The sequence below is a fragment of the Panthera leo genome, chromosome D4, assembly GCF_018350215.1.
Source record: "Panthera leo isolate Ple1 chromosome D4, P.leo_Ple1_pat1.1, whole genome shotgun sequence".
NCBI classification, from domain to species: domain Eukaryota; kingdom Metazoa; phylum Chordata; class Mammalia; order Carnivora; family Felidae; genus Panthera; species Panthera leo.
The window spans coordinates 86,145,392-86,164,465 of NC_056691.1; the positions used below are offsets into that span (position 1 = coordinate 86,145,392).

Genomic DNA, 19,074 nt, shown 5'->3' on the forward strand with positions numbered 1-19,074 from the left:
GCAGACAAAAGGGCCTCAGTGTTCTGGGAGAAAGTCTACCTAGAAACCTCTGCCCGGACCCAGATCCCCAGCAGCCTTTGCGTGGGCTTGGAAGTGGGTGGTATTCCCATCTCCCCATTCTCATGCGGGGCCTTAGGCTCCCCACATAAGGACTTTGCAAGGGGTCACCATCCCTCTGACAGGCCAATCACCACCATTACTGTACCTGGTCGGTCCCAGCCTCCTGCCCATCCTGCTGCTGCCACAGGACTGTGGCTTTGCCCCCCTCTCACGGGCACTCGTGGCCTTTTCCCAGCCAGCCCCGGGCAGTCTCCTCTCCCACCGCTCCTTCCTTCTGTGGACTCACTGTCTACTGAGGCAGGCTGTGGGTCGCCCCCAGCAGGCTGTCGTTCCGGCCGTTCTTCCCACCTGACATTCCCCCCCTGGCCAATGGCACCTAACACGGCACACGGCACGTGGCTACCCGTTGCGGGAGCGTGTCCGTGAGCGAGCTCTCGCCTCCCAGCTCTGGGGCCCACCATCCCAGCTGGCCCCGTGCCCGGGGAGCACTCTCTCCCGTCCCAGCAGGCCGCCCGCCCTTGTCTTACACAGTCACCCTTTGTTAGGCCTCCGCTCCCAAGGGCATCTTATCTGCCTAAACAGGTTGTAATCTGCCAGAGTCACCGACCCCCGTCCTCCTGCCAACCTGGAGTCAACAAACCCTTTTGCCGAGAAGGCGGCGGCTGCCTCGCGCGGTCTAGGACTCACCAGGCCCCTCCCAGGGCTGCAGCCCTGCGGCCTTCTTCCCACTGGGCCTCGCGGGAAATTTCCACTCCCTGCCCTCAGTGTCCCCAGGCCCTAGAGTCAACCTCTGAGCCCCGTCTGTCCTCTCCCCTTCAATGTGCTCTCTCTCTCCAGTGCCCCCCAGCTGCTCTCTGTGACAGATGTCATTCTCCACCCCCCCCCCCCAACTTCTCCCTGCCAGAAGCACCTCCCCCAAACTTCCGCAGGTCTCTTCCTCCTCCTCCAGGCCTCAAAGGGAAGGGAAGGGAAGCACGTCACCTCTTCAGAGTGCCCTGTGTCATTGTCTCGTAGTCCTTACCACCCTCCGCGGCCTGTCTGGGACAGAACTGCCACACGGCCCCTCCCCTCCCTAGAACGCCAAGAGCAGTGTCCGGACCTGTCGCACCCATGAGGGAGCCAGGGCTCTGAGAGGGGAAGTGATGTGCCTGAGGTCACACAGGAAGGGAGAGGAGGGACTGGAAAAGCCAGGTGGGCTTGGCTCCAGGAACCCCACACACCTCCGGGGCTGCCAGGTCTCCACCCAAGCTGCAAAACGCATGACTCACTGGCCGGTTGAAGGAGCTGGCCATCCTGTGTATGAACTTCCAGGCTGGCTGGAGGGTGTGGGCACTGTCCTGAGGAAGCCCACAGCCAGGCCAGAGGGAGTCAAGCTGGATCTGAGAGACACAGGAAACGGAACCAGAGCTTAGGTGCATTTATTCTGTACAAATCGTTACAAAACCAAGTCTGGGGTAGTTGCCGGTCCCCAGCCCCCACCCCAATGTGCAAAGGCTTGCTGCTGGCCTCTTCCTTCTCCCCCTGACCCCTCCCACTCCACAGCCTCCTCCAGGAAGCCCTCCAGTCTTCCCTTCCAGGCTCTGGAAGAGCAGGGGCGAACCCACCCCACTGAGGTCCAGCAATAAAGTGCCTGATGTAGAGTGAGGGGACAGAACCCAGGCAACACAGCTCCTGGCCCCCTAGAGCCCTCCCAGGCCCAGCGGAGGGGAGGCCCTCGGACAGCTACAGCAGCTGCAAAGGGGCTATGTGAAACCCCAGTTTGGCTGGGACTCCCCCCTTCTCAGCCCCAAAGTCTCCTCCAATAGGTAGAAATCCTCACTGCTGGGTGGCAGAAAAGGGAGCCTGGCTCTTTAAGAGCCAAACTAATGGCAGCTGAGTGGAGGGACTAAGAAAACAGCTGAAGGTTTATCCCTTTCCTGTTAGATTCCCCCCAAACCCTGTGGGAGTTTGCGCAAAAATACCCTTAAGTTTCCAGAAGGAGGTGAGGAAGGGAACCCCAGTCCCCCAGGGAGCTGAGCCCCCCAGCCAAGGGTGGTGGCTGGAGGGGTCCAGTCTCAGGGAGGACAGACCCAAGGAGGTCAATGGGGAAAGTGGGAGGGGGTCTCAGCCTCCACGTTAGAACCTGACACGGGCAGAAGGGCGACCAGAGAGGGGGCAAGGGTTTTGTCCAAAGCCACTCAGGGCAGAGCCAAGACCCGGATGCTGGCTCCCACCTCTAGGATCCCCCACAACCCCCCAAATGGTCTGGCCTGCCCTCCAGACAGCCCCACTCCCATGCAGCTTCTCTTTCTGGCTCTGGGAAGCGAGGGAGCAACACAAAGTTCCCAGCTTCTCAGGACAGGACCTCACCGTCCCAGCCTCAGGGAGTGACTGGAGGTCCATCCTGGGGCTCCGGACCAAGGACTCATGGGAAAGCACATGTCCTTAGCCTCAGATAACTTCAGAAATACCCTGATTGACTATGCTCAGACCCTGACTGGACGAGAAATACCCCCAACACCCCTGATTAACCACATAGAAGCTCAAATCCCTGATTGGTCAAGAGATACCCCCGGGCCTTGGCTGGCCAGAGGATACTACCCCCGACAAGGCCCTGATTGGCCAGAAGACGCTCCAACCAGCCTTGATTGGCCAGGAGACGGCCCTTGGTTGAGTGGCTGGCAGGAGAGAGGCCTCTCCTGTGTCCCTTAGGAGGGGTCCACAGGCAGGGCGGCCTAGGTCCACGAGGGGTGGGAGAAAGTGATTCCATACAGCTGGGCCCAAGATGAGAAGACCCTCTTCTCCGTGATGAAGCGGTGGTGGTTGCCCTTGCGGCTGTGCTCATTCTGGATGTAGGTGACACACTCATCCGGTCCCTTGGGCTCATAGTAGTGGTAGGGCATGCGTTGCAGACGGGGCCGCTGGCTGGGGCAGAGCAGAGAGGGGCTGTAAGGGCAGGGTAGGCACCGGCACAGCCCTCGCCCTTTCCAGCCCCTGACTTGCTATAGGATTTTGGCTCGGGGGGGTGGGGTGGGGGGAATCCCTGCCCCTCCTTGGGCCTCAGTTTTCCCATCTGTAGAATGGATGTAGGGTGGACTAGGTTTATGACCATCCAACTTTTTTTTTTTTTTTTTTTTAATATGATCCAAACGTTTCCTTTCCTGAAGAGGGAGGCAGTGTAGGGTAGTGGTAAGAAGTATGGGCTCCGGAGCCTGGCCCCACTGCTTCCTGTCTGTGGGGCCTTAGGCCACTCACAAAACATCTTCCTCAGTTTTTCTCATCTATGAAACAGAAAGAGTAATGCAACTATCCATGTGGGTCACCGTGAGGAGTACATGAGATAATGAATGAAGCCACGCTTGGTACATGGGCTTTTCATGTGGTCATCTCAATAATAGTGGCCATTAATATACAAAATCTGGACTATGGTTGAGCTGGGGAGAGGCCCCTGAGGCAGCTAGCCCCAAGGAGCTTAGATCTCTGCAGAGCAGTCTGAATACCCTAAGACCGAGGCTTCAAAGGCACCCCCAGCCAATGTTTCTGGGTTCCAAGCTGCAGCTAGTGACTGGGCGTTGTGTGGGGTGGGGGGCTCACCTGCAGTAGTCAGGGGGGACCATGCCATAGACGTGCACGTGGTCACACAGCTCCACTGCAATCACCATGGTGAACCAGCCGGTGCTCAACCACGAATGGGACTTTTCCCTGCGGGCAGAGAGGGGGCATGATGAGGGGTCAGGCAGGCAGGGAGGAACGGTCAACCCACCTGGGGTTTCCCAGAACTCCTCCCGCCATCAGGGCCCTCCCCCAACTTCAGTGACCACCCCAGCCCCCGCCCCGCAGCCCAGCCCCACTGTGGGAACACGTGCGTGCTGGCAGAGGACTTGTCTGGGCAGAGATGAGGGGTGTGGAGAGAGCGCCTTTGAAGGAACAGGGCACGCTGGGAATAGACTCCCGGGGAGACTGGTCACAGTAGGGCAGGTTGCAAGTGACCATGAGCTCACTAGACTCATGGCCTTGCTTGATGGAACTTGCTAGGAACAGCTGTGCCCACGCTAGGAGCAAACGCCTAAAGGGAGACTAATCAGAGAAGGTCATGCTGAGAGTGACCACGGGTTCACAGCAAGGCACGGGAGGTAGCCAAGGACCTGGAGCCTTCGCTGTCCACTACGGCAGCCAGTAGCCACATGTGGGCACACGACGTGTGGTTGAAATGTGCTGTCGGTGTAAAATATGCCTGGGATTTTTTTAGTATGAGAGAAAGAACACAGAAAATGTCACTGGTAGTTTTTGATACTGATCATATGTTGAACCGAAAATAGTTTGGATATATTTGATTGAAGGTGGTTCTTTGGAAAGTTTGGAAAGAAAATAAACCTCTCACAAGACTGACCAAGAAAAAGCAAAGATACAAGCTACCAGTATCAAGAATAAAACCGAGGACATCATCGCAGATCCTGTAGACATGAGGACAATAAGAAAACCACAAACAAGCACATACGTAAATTTCACAACTTCAATGAAATGGACCAATTCCTTGAAAATCAGAAACTACTGAAACACAGCCAAGACGAAACAGATTAACCTAAGTGTCTGTGACTATTAAGAAATTGAATTCATTGTTCAAAACCTTCTGAGAAAGAACTCTGCAGACCCAGAGAGTTTGGCAAATTCTACGAAATATTTAAAGAAGAAATAACACCGGGGTGCCTGGGTGGCTCAGTCGGTTGAGTGTCCGACTTCGGCTCAGGTCATGAGCTCGCAGTCTGAGGGTTCGAGCCCCGCGTCAGGCTCTGTGCTGACAGCTCAGAGCCTGGAGCTGCTTCAGATTCTGTGTCTCCCTCTCTCTCTGACCTTCCCCTGCTTGTGTTGTCTGTCTGTCTGTCTATCTCTCTCTCTCTCAAAAATAAACATTAAAACATTTTTTTAAATAAAATAAAATAAAGAAGAAATAACACCAATTCTATACATTTTCAGAGGCCAGCATTACCCATACTACCAAAACCATACAAAAACAGTACAAAAACCAAACAAAACTACAGATCAAGATCTCTCATGAATACAGACACAAAAATCTGAACAAGATATTAGCAAGTCATATTCAGCAGTATATAAAAAAGAATAATACGCCACAGCCAAGTGGAGTTTATTCCAGAAATGCAAGTCTGATTCAATATTCAAAAATCAATTGGTATAATCCACCATAGTAATAGTCTTAAGAAAAACCACATGATCATATTAATTGATGCATAAAAACACTGGATAAAACTCAATATCCAATAATGATAAAAACTCTTAGCAAATTAGTTAGAAAAGAGAAATTTTTCAACCTGATAAAGAGCAGCTAAAAACTCTATAGCTAACATCATATTCAATGATGAAGGACTGAATGCTTTCCCACCAAGACCGGGACCAAGGCAAGATGTCTACTCTCACCACTTCCAATACAATTTGACCTTGTATTGTCAGTCCTAGCCAGTGCAATAAGGCAAGAAAAAGAAATAAGATGCATACATATTGGAAATTGTGCTTACAACATGATTACGTATATGGAAAATCCCAAAGAACCTAGAAAAATTTCCCAGAACCAATAAGGAAACTTAGCAGGATTACAGGATATAAGGTCAACCCACAAAAACCAACTGTATTTCTATCTACTAGCAATGAACAGTTGGGAACCCCCCAAAATTTTAAATACAATTTACAACAGCACCCTCAAATTTTAAATATTTAGGGATAAATCAGGGGCCGCCTGGGTGGCTCAGTCGGCTGAACTTCTGACTTCGGCTCAGGTCATGATCTCACGGTCCGTGAGTTCGAGCCCCGCGTCGGGCTCTGTGCTGACGGCTCAGAGCCTGGAGCCTGCTTTGGATTCTGTGTCTCCCTCTCTCTCTGCCCCTCCCCTGCTCACGCTCTGTCTTTCCCTCTCTCTCAAAAATAAATAAACGTAAAAAAAATAAAAATAAATACTTAGGGATAAGTCAAAATAAGCACAGGGTCTATATGTTGGATGTATTGGGTTAATTGGGCTACTACAAAAATATAAATTACACATACACCTTGTGTTATATTTCTACTGGATAGCATCGGCCTAGCTTTTCTGGGGAGATTAGCCAGAGAAGGACATGCTGGGAAAGATGTATCCTTAGGATAGAGTACGCTGGGAGCAACCGTGTGCCTAAAGCAAGACATGCTGGGTACAGTCAATACCTTCCAGAGGCAGACTACGGGGAGCAGAGCATGCTAGGAGCCCTGTTCCCTCAGAGCAATGCAGGCTGGGAAGCCTTCCTGGGGGAGACGAGACCATGCAGAGCCCGTTGGAAGTGACTCATGCTAAGGGCTGGACACAATGAAAATCCCCTAGGAAAACCTGAGCAGAGAGCAGCAGGAAGTGACCACACCCTCAGAGTAGTGCATGCCGGGAACAACAGGCCCCCTGGGCAGAGAATGCTGATGGGGAGCACAGGGCCGGCCGGAGGGGGCAGGCAGGAGGCTGGTACCTGTCCTTGCCCGTCTCACCCCGGAAGAGGTCGTCAAATTGGCGCATGCGGCCGGGAGAGACGGCATAGGCCTCCATGTTGGGGAACACCAGGCCTGCCCGCTGGATGACACGCACAAGGCTGCCCTGGGGCTTCTGCATCTTGTTTGGGGGGCCCCAAAAGATGAACGCAGTTTCGGGGGTCCGGTTGACGAATTCCTGGGGCCTCCGCAGCACACGGAATACGCTGGAATGGGCTACCACACGGAATGTGGTCTTGTTGCCTACGTCGGCTGAGTAGCCTGTGGTGGGCGCGTCGTTCATGCGGATTGTGCACTCGGCCCTCTCGATCTCAGGGCCCAGCTTGGTTCCCAGCAGGTGGCTAGAGCTGGTGACAATCACACACTGGTGGCACCGGGAGGGCAGCGTCTGGGGGGAGGCAGCAAGGAAAGTCAACACTATCGCGACCATTCAGTGCCAGGCCCTAGGCTCTGTACATCCAGGCCTCCAGGAGGCAGGAATTATTTTGCCCATTGTAAAAACAGGGAAGCTGAAGGCTGTTCGCTCGACATTCAACAAACACTTCCAGCAAGCTGGCTAATGGCTAAATACCAGGGACAGAGCTATGAGAAAAAGGGCCCCGTCCTGCCTTCAAGAGGCACAGTTAGGCAGAGAACAAGTAAAAGATAAAATGATGCCAGGCGGTGAGCAAAACGTACCACGAAGACAATACAACAGAGGCAAGGGATCAGGAGGGACAGGAGTGGGGGCTCCTCTAGAAAGATCATCCAGTGGGGCCTGTCGGAGCCGAGACCAGGAGGATGAAGAGGAACCACATAGGAAAATAATTGAGGCGGGGAACAGCAAGACCAGAGGTGCTGAAGTGGGAATGGCCACCGTGTGTTGAGAAGCCAAAGGCGGCCACTTGTCCAGAGCCGAGTGAAGGAACAGGAGGACAGGACAGTTATGCAGGGATGTCCCCAAAGTCACCCAGCAGAGGAGTGCAGTGCTGGGGTATGAACCCAGGTCGATATGGCCACAGAGCCCCAGGCTTGGTCCAGTTCTCCTAAGAGGGCAACCTCCCCAGGGCACCCATGACATTTCCACACCATCCACATGTAAGACACCACCTGTCGAAAAGGAAAGAGTGTGGAAGCCCGTCTGGGCCTGTTTCCCCCACCGGTGAATGAGTTGAAACCACGTGTTCTCTGGGGCCTGTTTTCTGCCCATGGAATTCCTGTTCGCCCTCTAAGTGTGAGCTCAGGCGCCACCTCCTCCAGGCAGTCTGCTCTGAGCCCTCACTCCAAGATCTAACAACAGCTCCCATGGACCTCAACGGATGGCTTTTCCAGCCTTCCCGAGCTCTACTGGCTTCCCCTGTCAGCCTGGTGTCACCCACACTCAGGCTGTTCCACTTTCTCCCTGGTCCCATTATTTGTGTTTCTCTTTCAAGGATTCTTAGGGTCTCAGTTAGGTGTCAATCCATCTCTGAACACCTGCCAATGGGCCCTTTCCCAGCAAGGGTGCATTCAGAGCCCCTGGTTCAGGCTCTATACACACGACGTGTGCAAAGACCCTGAGGGATTTAGGAGGGGGTCGTTGTTGTTTTTAATTTTTTTTTTTAATGTTTATTTTTGAGAGGGGGGGATGGGGAGGGGCAGAGAGAGATGGGGACAGAAAATCCAAACCCAGCTCCGTATTGACAGCAGAGAGCCCGATGTGGGGCTTGAACTCAGGAACTGTGACAGAGCCCAAGTTAGCCACTTAACCAACTGAGCTGCCTAGGTACCCCTGGGGGGGTGGGGTTTGAGGGAGGGGAAGGAGGCAGGCAGGGATTGGGAGACCACCTTCTCCTGGGAGGCGGAGTTCATATTCCAGGCCAATGATTATCTACTTGGCCTCCCAGAAAACATCTAGGGCTCAGAGGATTATGGGGTGAACCCCAGAAATACAACCTGCGTTTCACGGCTACCCAAGGCAAACAGAAGCCCCAGGAATGATTTCTGGCTTCTCTCTACAGCTACAACTCCCCAGGGGTTGGGGCAAAAAATACCCTGGCTCCTCCCCTCCCCTGCTGTGTGGACTTGGACAAGTGACTTTGCCTCCCTGAGTCTTGGTTTCCCCATCTCTTCAAGGCGAATAACAATGCTGACCTTACAGGGTTGGTATGCTCATTACTGCTAATCACAGTGCCCGGCACACAGCAGGGAACTGACAAAGGGCAGCCATTATTAGGACTGTTTTTGTGTTGTCAAATACTTGAGCCTTCTGCTCTCAAACCTTGTGTGGACTACCCAGCAGAGATGGAGATCCGTGAAAACCAGAGACATCTCTCCTTAGGAATTCTGACTCAGGAGGCAGTAGGATATCAGCACTAAAAATGGAACCCTGAAGACAACTGAGGCCCAGAGAGAGACAGGGCACTTGTGCAACATCACACAGCAAACAAGGGGCCGAATGGGGCGCCTGGGTGTCTCAGTCGGTTACGCATCCGACTTCAGCTCAGGTCACGATCTCGCGGTCCGTGAGTTCGAGCCCCGCATCGGGCTCTGGGCTGATGGCTCAGAGCCTGGAGCCTGCTTCCGATTCTGTGTCTCCCTCTCTCTCTGCCCCTCCCCCTGCTGAAATAAATAAACATTAAAAAAAAAATTAAAAAACAAACAAACAAGGGGCTGAAGGCACTGGAAGCTATGGCCTTGACTCCTGGGGTCCCCCCTTTCCTTTAGAAGGAATGGAGGCAGCAGAGGGAGGAGGAGGAGGAGGAGGAGGAGGAGGAGGAGGAGGAGGAGGAGGAGGAGGAGGGAACAGTGACGGCGGGCAATGGGAAAGACCAGCCCCCAGCCCGGTCTCAGGAAGCGCCCCGAGGTGGTCATGCTACCTTGTTGCCAAGAATTGGGACGTAGCCGTCGCTGATGCTCCATGCCTTGAGGTTGACAGGCCTGCGGGTGCGGCCTCGCAGGGAGCCGTAATGGAAGACCTCATTGGCACTGTTGGAGCTGTAGAGGATGAGGATGGTGATGAGGGCAAAGAGGATCACGAACACTGCTGACCGCTGCTCCTGGAGAGGGGAGAGGCTGGTGAGCGCCCGGCCGCCCGGCAGGCCCCCGCCTCATCCTTGCCACCCACCACGCCTGGCTCACTCCCGCTCTTCGTTCCAGACCAGCTCAGATACCACCTCGTCTGGCCCCCGAGTACCCCCTATCACAGCGCCGGTCACACTGTTCAAACTGCAGTCCCCCCAGTGAGGCCATGAGCTCCGCGGGCGGGGACCGAGATGGCCTCGATGGCCACCGTATCCCAGCTCCCAGAGCACAGAAGCACAGAAGGTTCTCAGAGAAGGCTTGCTGGATCGGACTGGATGTGGGTGTCAGAAGGACCCCTCCAGCCACAGCTGGAAGGATGCCTGGAGACAGGTGGGACATTCAAAGGAGGGGATCCTGGTCTTCCCCAAACAGTAACCCAATGTCATGTTTGTCATTCATTAAAGCTGGAGGGGACGGATCTGGTCAGGAAGCGGGATGCACGGGACAAAGTGGGATGCATTGTCACTGCCAGGGCAGGAAAGCGAGATCCAAAGTGTCCCTTGGGATTCATCTGCCCAGGGTCGGCACAGCTAGGCAAGGCCCGGAAATCCCGGCTCCTTGCGCTAACCGCCCCTCTGTGCTGGTTATTCGTGTATCGCTTCTCAGCTCCAAGTTCATCCTTTTTGCCTGTCTGTGCAAATGGACCTGGGCCCTTAGATGCACGTCCTTGGCAGCTTAAACGCAGATGAAGCTTTGTCAGGAAAGGACGCTGGAGAGGCAGTGCAGGAGAAAAGGAGTTTGCTTCCTGCTTCTGGTGGCTTTGACGCCTGGTCCCGGTGCCTTTGCTCCCCAGAGCACATGGCTTCCACAGCACATGTGGCCAGCAGCTTCCTCCTGTACGTGCCTTCAGGCACTTTGGGAGCAGAGTGTCTCTGGCCCCTTCTATGATCACAGCCTCTCTAGAGCTCAGCGGGTGTAATACACTCAACCACACACAACACCCAGAGACCATGAGCTTCCCCGGAACAGTTTTGTATGAGCTCCGAGTGCCTCCTGGGAGTGGTCTCCTGTGAGCAGCCTTCCCCGTAGCCCAGGGAGTGGTTTTGTGACGACTTCCACCAGCAGACCGCCACAGTGAGTTCTCTGCCACCCGGTGGGCCAGAGCTGTGCCCTCTCCAGCAAGGCCTGGGTCTTGGCCCTGCCGGTGGTGGCTGTTCCTTGTACTGGCTATTCCTGTATTTCTCAGAATGGCCATCCCTCGTGACTCCAATGCCCGGCTGTAGCTAATGATTCTTTATGTTAAACTTTCCCTGTTCAAATTACTGTGTGCTTTCTCTCTCTCAGTTGGACCCACACTGGTAGGTCCACACCACACCACCCCCAACCCTCAGGCTCTTCCAAAGCTTCGCTGCAGTGGATCCCAGGAAAGGCGTGTGCAGGGCCAGGCGCATAGTAGGTGCTCAGGAAAGCAGGAACGAATCGATCACTCTGACAGCCTCAGAGTGACGCAAACAACATTCCGTCACCTTTGACTCTGACCACTGCTCAGAGCAGTACCCTCTGTCCGGCACATCCCAGTGCTGTGTCCATCACATGGGCCAATCCTTTACCACAGATGGACCAGTCAAACCTAGGAAGACACAGGTGGATACGGGCCCAGAGAGAGGTAGGAGCTTGCCCAAAGCCACAGAGATCAGTGGCCACGGCAGAGCTCCAGCCAGGGCCTCCGGGGCGTCAGGCACTTCCTGGCTGGAAAGAGGCACTGGTGGTTGTCTGGGTCTGGGGCACAGATCCAAAGGAGCCCATTTCACTGGGTAAATAAAAGGCCGGGATGGGGACGAGAAATGAAGGGGGACTTACTTTGCTGCTACTCATCTCTCTCCGGCGTCTGCTGAGGGGCAGGGGCCGGCGTCCTGCAGGTGGCCCAGGGGGCAGGGATGTGGGGTCACACCTGCAAGCCACAGAAAGCGTTATGGCCACAGCTGGTCAAAGGCTACACCCTCCCCACCCCGCCAGCTCTCCTACCCACCCATGACTTCAAGGCTCAGGGTCATATGCATTTTGCAGAGAGAGACACTGAGGCCTGGAAAGGGCAGGAACCTGCCTTCAGGTCACACAGCCCGGTGGTGCAGAGCCCGACCTCTCTCCTTGCTCTCTCTTTCTCCCACTCTGCTTCCTGAGCAGGGACCTTCCCACTCATTAGCTCTCCTAGGCAGCTGGAGGGCCTAAAGCTGGCTCCCAAGCTGGGGGGCTTGCCCCCCACTCAGCAAGAGCCCCACTGTATATTCCTACTCTGACTTAGGTCCCTGTGGGCTTGGAATAAAGCACAGGCAGCCCTCCAGAAGTTGCATCAACTGTCCCTCTGTCTAGAACACCCTGCCCTCTTGGACCCTGCTCATGCCCTCTCAGCGTCCAAGCCTAGGGTAGACCAGGAACTTCCTCTGTGTGTCCCCTCACGGCTAGGCTGAGAGCTCTCGGAGCGTGCAGCCGGCACAGATCCTCACTCACATTCTCCACTGTGCCTCCAAAGGCGTGGAGGTGGGTGCAGGAGGTTCGCTGAGTGACTTCGTTAATGAACAACAAGCCCTTAGGAGTTAAGGGCACAGACTGGACAATCCGCTATAACCACAGCCGCACCCTCAGAGGGTAGGTGGGGAGCCTCAAGTAACAGCCCTTTCTTCCTGCCCCAGTCGGCCCTTAGCAGCTGCAGCTGCGAGGGGACCTCCTCACAGGCCCTAGCTCCTTTCCGACCTCAATTTCCCCACCTGTCAAAAGGGAGTAAGTGCTTGCATCCAGCCACCTCCAGCGGATTCAAGGCCAAAAGGCACTAAGGGAGGGAGAGTGTGCAGAAGAGAAACGGAGGCCCAGGGCTCCCCAGCTCGGTCCTCCCCTCCAGGGGCCTCCCGGCCCCGCCACTATCCCCACCCCTTGACCTGGCGGCTGTTTACTCCTACACAGCCACCAGGAATAGCCACGGCACGACAGGCCAAAGGAGGCTCCCCCCACATGCCGCTCCTGATTGGTTGGGCCATGACTCCGCCCACTGCCCAACCCCACCCCCTTCTCCGCGGAAGCCCCCCTCCTCCCAAGCCCGGTTTCAGATTTCAGATTTCCCCCAGGCGGGAGGGCCAGTCAGGGCGTACTGGGGACTCTCACTGGGTACAGTGCCTGCCACACAGATCAGGAAACTGAGGCTCATTAGAAGAGAAAAGCAGCTTGTCCTAGGCCTTACAGCCCTTTGGGGAGCAAGACGGGGGTCCAGAATCCCAGGGTCGCGCTTATGAGCACCGACCCTCTGGCTGGCAGTCCAGGCCATCTCGGTCCAGCCTCCCCTCTCGCTACCCTTTCCTTCCGATGCCCCAAGCTCCAGACACACCAGAGCACTCCAGTTCCCAGGCCCACCCAATACTTTCCCACCTTTGCCCGAACAGTGACCTCAGCCAGGACCACCGACCCCCTGGTCAGCCCCGTCACCCTCCTGCTCTGGGAAGGTCCTGGTCATACAGCATCTCAGGTGCCAGTGCGAATCCCGGTTCCACCACTTACTGGCTGAGGGGCCTCGGGCAAGCCATGTGACCTCTCTGAGCCTCAGTTTCCTCATCTCTGAAATGGGAATAATAAGAGTAGGTGACTTACGGGGTTGTTGAAAGGATTCAAGCAGCTGCGGCAAGGGAAGCAAGGAGCTTGCAAGTGCTGGGTCAGTGCCTGACAGTAGCTGTGAGTCTTGTGGGTATTCATTGTTGAAGGCCTGCCTCACCTTCAGCTTAAATGCTGCCCCTTGTTGGACACCTGGCTTAGCCACTTCCCTCTAATATCGAGGAAGGCGTGCAGGGAGCCACACTATGCATCACGCACTCACCCAATCCTCCTGGCCACGCTGCAAAGGAAGGGCTCTTACTTCCCATTTCACAGATAAGGAGAGTGAGGTTCAGAGAGGCCAAGCTCCTTGCACAGCTGCCCAGAGTCTGCTGGGGAGCCTTGTTTACAGCTTGTTTGCAGAGAGCAGCCCAGGGCTGAGCCTGCCAGGATCTCCTTCCAGGATCTCCTCGCGCTGGAAGGGGCCAGAGGGCACCAAGTGTGTGCCCAGCACCTGGCCCAGCACCAGGGAGCAGGCCTGCTGGGGAGCAACTTGCTAAGGCTGGGGAGGCGACAGCCCAGAGCACCGGGCCAGGAGCGTGGCCTCAAGCCCCGAGGCTGGTCGTTCAGGAAGAGGGCTCAGTCGTGGGCTCAGGGTGGGGGCCACACCCTGCCCTCTGTTTGGGGGCTTTGCCTCTCTCAGCCGGGGGGCTGGGGGAGGTGGGGTCCTCCTGCAGGGTGGAGAAGCCCCCACAAGCCGCTCGGGAGGAGGGCTCCGGGGAGGAGGGGGAGGGGGCTCCTAACGTCTAGATGGGGGAGGGCGCTGAGCCCGTGGGTCCACCAGTGGGGGACGACTCACTCTCTGCGCCCCCTCTTGCGCTAAGCCCCCCGATTTCCGCACTCGGGGGGGTCCGGAGCCCTAGCGCCAGCTGGGACGAGGAGGGAGGCAGGACGGCGGCAGGTCCCCGAGCTCTAATGGGGTAGTCAGTGGCAGGGGCCCCGCGAACCCCGCGGTGGCCCTAGGGCGCGAGGACCGGTACCTCCAGGCGCCACCGCCGAGAGAGAGCGGGTCTGGAGGAGCCCCGAGGCCCCGCATCTTCCCCATCCCTGGCGACTCCCTGCCCCCGCCCCGGGACGCAGGCAGAGCCCCCCCCCCCTCCCGCTGCCCGCCTCTGCGCGGCGCCCGCTCACCTCCCCCGGGGAGCGCCCGGCCCCCCGCGGCCCCCGAGCCCCCTCACATGGCGCCGGGAGCCGAGAGCCGGGGTCCGCGCTGCTCCGGCCGCCCAGGCCCCGCCGCAGCCCACGCCCGCCGGGTCCTAGCGCCGCCGCCGCCGCTCTGGCCCAGGCCGGGGAGGCGGGCGGAGCCTGGAGGGGCCGCGGGTGGCTCCGCCCCCCGGGCGGCGCCGGCGGGGAAGGGCGAGGGGCGGGCGACCCCGGGACCCGGCCGCGCTGGCGCGTCGCTTGCCCCTCTGGGCAGCCGGTAGGGGCAATGAAAACCGCAACAGCCTTCTGGAAACCTTCAGTGTGGGTCGGGCCCGCTTCTATCTCGCTTTACTGCCGCCACGACCCGGATGGGGAAACTGAGTCCCGGAGCACGCTGAGCTTGGAACCAGTTGAGTTCCTCTCTGGGCCCCCTTCCCCAGGACCTCCAGAGCCCTGCATCCAGGAGTCACCGTAGGTGAACTCACCGGTCCTCCTGTGGAGTCAAGTCCAGCTGTGTGCCACCCCACCAGATGTTGGGTCGTGGCACATTACTTACTTTTCCTCTGCCTTGGGAAACAGGAAGAACGACCTCATAGGGTGTTTTAAGGATTCAGAATGTTATGTTACTTATAGGTACTGGGGTATACATGACATCATTTCATGTGATAACGAAACATAACAATTTAAGTAGCCATTCTAGGAGCCTGGTTAAATAAAGGCACAGCCCCGCTAAAATGGATGATGCAGGGTCCATATGCACTGACAGGAAGGCATGTCCAGGATATTTACAGGCTATTTAAGTGAAGAAAGCAACTTAAAGACGTTAATCATGCTAGAAAAGGAAATTGTAAAACTTTGCTTTCCCCTCCTGCATGTGTAGTCTGGAGAAATTCTTTCACGTGTACACAACAAAATCCTGAGTGGCGGTCCTTGAAATAACACCAAACTGGAAACAGCCTATATATCCATCAACAGGAGAATGGATTTGTTTCCTTTGCAATATGCGGCGGTGAACTATTATATAGCAGGGAAAACGAACAAGCTACAATGGCAAGGATGGGTTTTAGAGACACGAGCGGTGAAAAAGACAAGTCCCAGAAGACAAAACTACACACTATATTAAGCATACAGCTGGCAGCAGGCTACTTCTCCCAGCCCGGGAGGGGGTTAGCTTTTGCCTATCTGAATGATTAAAGTTTTACAAGCAAAAGTTAGTTAAGAACACAGTTGTCTCTGTGGGGTAGGCAGGGAGGCAGGAAAGGGGAGGGAGGAAACAGAGGCGGGCATTTCTAGTACCACTCTAGTCTTTAAGTGGGACTTGGGGTTTGAGAGGTTCATTATATTGTTATGTTTTATAATTTACAAGAATGATCTATGCCACCATTTTTATGTATCACAGTAAATTTTTTTAATGTTTATTTATTTTTGAGACAGAGAGAGACAGAGCATGAACGGGGGAGGGTCAGAGAGAGAGGGAGACACAGAATCCGAAGCAGGCTCCGGGCTCTGAGCTGTCAGCACAGAGCCCGACACGGGGCTCGAACTCACGGACCGTGAGATCATGACCTGAGCTGAAGCCAGATGCTTAACTGACGGAGCCACCCAGGTGCCCCATGTATCACAGTAATTAAAAGGTGAAAGAAAGAGGGACGCCTGGGTGGCTCTGTCGGTTCAGTGTCCGACTCTTGATTTTGGTTCAGGTCATGATCTCGTGATTCGTGAGACTGAGCCCCAAGTCGGACTCTGTGCTGAGCCTGCTTGGGATTTTGTTTCTCTCTCCCTCTGCCTCTTCCCTGCTCGTGCATGCAAGCGTACCCTCTCTCTCTCTCTCTCTCAAAAATAATAAACTTTTAGAGAAAAAAGGACAGAGATAATCAAATTAAAATAAGGAGATACTTTTTTGCCTATCAGTGATTAAAGTGTTAAGAGTGGTTATTTCTGCAATGATGAGATTATGGGCTGCTTTTTTTTTTTTTTTTTTTTTGGCTTAACTGTATTTTCCAGAAATTTTAAGATTAACAGCCACAATGTTTTTATATTTAAAAACTGAGTTTTTAACTTATAAAAAAATGAACTGCATCTATAGCATGACTCCTTAAAAAAAAAAATACAACTATCGGGGCGGGGGGTGGGGTGGTGCCTGAGTGACTCAGACGGTTAAGCATCTGACTTTGGCTCAGGTCATGATCTTGTGGTTTGTGGGTTCAAGCCCCGCGTCGGGCTCTGTGCTGACGGCTCGGAGCCTGGAGCCTGCTTCGGATTCTGTGTCTCCCTCTCTCACTGCCCCTCCCCCGCTCGCAATCTGTCTCTCTCAAAAATAGACATTAAAAAAAATTTTTTTTAAGTATATAACTATCTATGCCTATATATTTGTAAACGTACATAAAAAGTCTGGAAGAATCCACACTGGACTACTGGCAGTCGTGTCCCCCTGGAGAATGGATGTGGGGCAGGAAGGGTGGGTGCTACCTTTATTTTCTGCTTCATAAAGTTCCAGGCTGTTTACATTGGACTCATTTGTTAATACCACTTTGTTTTAAATTAAAACCAAAGCGGGGGGGGGGGGGGGGGGGCGTGCCCAAGGTCCTCCCTCCAGGCTGTGTAGACACTGCGGGCCAAAGGTGGATTCGAGGCTTCTTGCCCCTCTGGTGTCCACCTCCATCCGCTTCCTGAGCCGCACCCCACTTCAGCCCCAGACCTCTCACCCTGCCAGCGGGAGGACACAAAACCACAGGGCAGGGAGCAGGGCGGCCGGGTGGGAAGCTTGGTTATGGGGGTTCGGAGAAGAGGAGCCCCTTGCCCAAAGTCACCCCTCAGGTTAGAGCCTCTACCAGGGGTGGGGGTGTCCTGTCCCCAGCTCTTCTTCCTGCCCCGGGCCAATGACAGGGACTAGGGAGATCAGAGTGTTGCAGAACCAGTTCCTGGACCAAACCCGGAGCTGGAGCTCCCCCCTCAGGCCTGCCGGGCCAAGGCTTATTCCAGGAAGCTCTGCTGTAGGGCTGACTTCCCTTTTCCTGGGCCCCCCCAAAAGAACCACTTCAATAATAACAAGGATAAGAAAAACAGCTCCAGTATGTTGCATGCCAGGTGCTTTCTCCTGTGCTAAGCACTTTGCAGATACACCTCACTGAATCCTTAAAATAACCTATGCGAAGGGTACTACTACCCTCCAGAGGGAGAAAGTGCCACTCGGGGTGCGCACGGGTGCCCAGGCTGGGATTCCCCCAGGCCTGTCTGCTGAATAACCACAAGTCATTCTGCCCCAAAGCCCAAGGCCTGCCCCACACCCCCAGCAGGGCTTCCATGGACGGGTGGCCATGGCCAATTCTGGTGCTGTTCTCCAACTCTGCCCGGAGCTGGTCCTCCCCACAGAGCTGCCCATCCATGGTGTGGGGGAGATGGCCTCTGCTTCAGGCCTTCTTGTCCCGGGGCGGGGGTCCTGAGTGTGACCACCTTCCCTTCTTACCCCTTAGCAATCTTTGCACTGTTGGGGTTTTTCCCTTCCGTGGGGCCCTAGAAGGAGCCCTCAGAGACCCCCTCACCTGCCACCCTAGCTCCCAATTTACACAGACCCAAACCAAGGCCCCGAGAGGGGTCAAGACTTGCCCAGGTCTCTCCCTCCTGGGTCCTGGGCACAGCCAGTGTGGGAGTCAAGCCTGGGAACTCCAGGCTCTTTTCCTCTGGACAGAGAAGAAGAGGCCGGTGAGCGTCTCTGGCAGGTATGGGCCTGCACACAGGAGCTGCTCCCAAGCGCATGTTCCCAAGACCCGGGCAGTGGGTCTGGAACCAGGAAGTAGCTGGCCCCAAGTTCCTTCTGAGAAGAGGCCCCTTAAGACACCTCCAGGCTGTGAGGCTCACCTGGTTTCCCCTCTGACCTCAGGAGGAAGTAGATGAGTCCTCAGCAGGCCTGCCGAGGGGACAAAGGAGCAGGGGTGTGGACAGGAAAACAGATCCCCGAAGGGGGGCTGCACATATGGTGCCCCACCCGGCCACACTCCTCAGAGCTGGGAGGAAGGTCCCGCCCCCAACTCACCTCCTGGAAGCTGCTGGAACTGCAGTGGCAGAGAAGAGGCTTCCTCGGAGAGCCTTCAGCAGGCCCAGAACCAGTCACCAGAGCAGCCAGGGGTCATTGTCTTTGGCCCGGAGGAAGAAACTGGTGGATCGTGCCTGCCAGGTCACCATCCCAGAAAGACACATTATTTAGGCCAACCCAGCAATAAACATCCCACCCGGGGGCAGGACCAGGACAGAGGCTCCTCTGTGCACTGGGCCCAGGGGCTGAGCCAGCATCTCCTGGGGGATGGAGGAGGAGGAGGCGGCAACCTCTTGGAAGGGGTGTGAGTTCAAATCTCCTCAGAAACAGCAGACTCTGTCCTTGGAGACCCAGGACAAGACTGTGAGCAGGGAAGCAGCTGGTCAGGGCCAAGGAGGGCAGGGCCGATGCTGAGCAAGGGAGATCCCATTGAAAATGATAGTCCCACACATCAAGGGCCATCCCTGGGGCCACCTCGGTGAATTCATACAATCCCATGAGGTAGGGACTACTTTTTTTTTTTTTTTTTTTTTTTTTTAAGTAGACTCCATGTCTACATGGGGCTTGAACTTACGACCCCGAAGTCAAGAGTCGCATGCTCTACCAAGCCAGCTGGGCGCCCCAGTGAGGACTACTTTAATATCTTTCACAGATGAGGAAACTGAGGCCAGGAAGAAGGCACTAATCTGCCAGGATCCCACGGCAGGACCCTGAGGGAGGCCAGG

The 19,074-nt window shown here is 55.4% G+C and overlaps 1 protein-coding gene across 11 annotated transcripts; it reads right to left on the reverse strand.

Moving 5' to 3' along the window:
* Positions 1–1,462: 1,462 nt before the first annotated feature.
* On the reverse strand, positions 1,463–18,835 carry ST6GALNAC6 (ST6 N-acetylgalactosaminide alpha-2,6-sialyltransferase 6). 11 transcript variants are annotated; one of them, XM_042913010.1, is made up of 8 exons: positions 18,350–18,835; positions 18,175–18,223; positions 13,084–13,140; positions 11,398–11,488; positions 9,393–9,572; positions 6,537–6,943; positions 3,634–3,741; positions 1,463–2,960 (listed from the first exon to the last, which is right to left on the reverse strand). In XM_042913010.1, exons 3-8 carry the CDS (start codon positions 13,107–13,109, stop codon positions 2,567–2,569), a joined length of 1,206 nt encoding a protein of 401 aa, XP_042768944.1. In that variant the 5' UTR covers positions 13,110–13,140; positions 18,175–18,223; positions 18,350–18,835; the 3' UTR covers positions 1,463–2,566. The 11 variants fall into 11 exon arrangements, with proteins under 11 accessions (XP_042768944.1, XP_042768946.1, XP_042768945.1 ...); XM_042913012.1 differs by lacking the exon at positions 18,175–18,223; XM_042913011.1 differs by lacking the exons at positions 18,175–18,223; positions 18,350–18,835 and adding an exon at positions 14,352–14,370.
* Between the last annotated feature and the right edge of the window lie 239 nt (positions 18,836–19,074).

What these genes read in the sequence shown, in the direction of transcription:
- ST6GALNAC6 (XM_042913012.1), bottom strand. Translation starts at nt 13,109, where the DNA reads ATGGCTTGCCCGAGGCCCCTCAGCCA. An exon ending in TGCCCGAGGCCCCTCAGCCA is followed by an intron (nt 11,489 to 13,083) that starts GTAAGTGGTGGA and finishes TGTGGCTTGCAG; the next exon opens with GTGTGACCCCACATCCCTGC. An exon ending in GAGAGATGAGTAGCAGCAAA is followed by an intron (nt 9,573 to 11,397) that starts GTAAGTCCCCCT and finishes TCCCCTCTCCAG; the next exon opens with GAGCAGCGGTCAGCAGTGTT.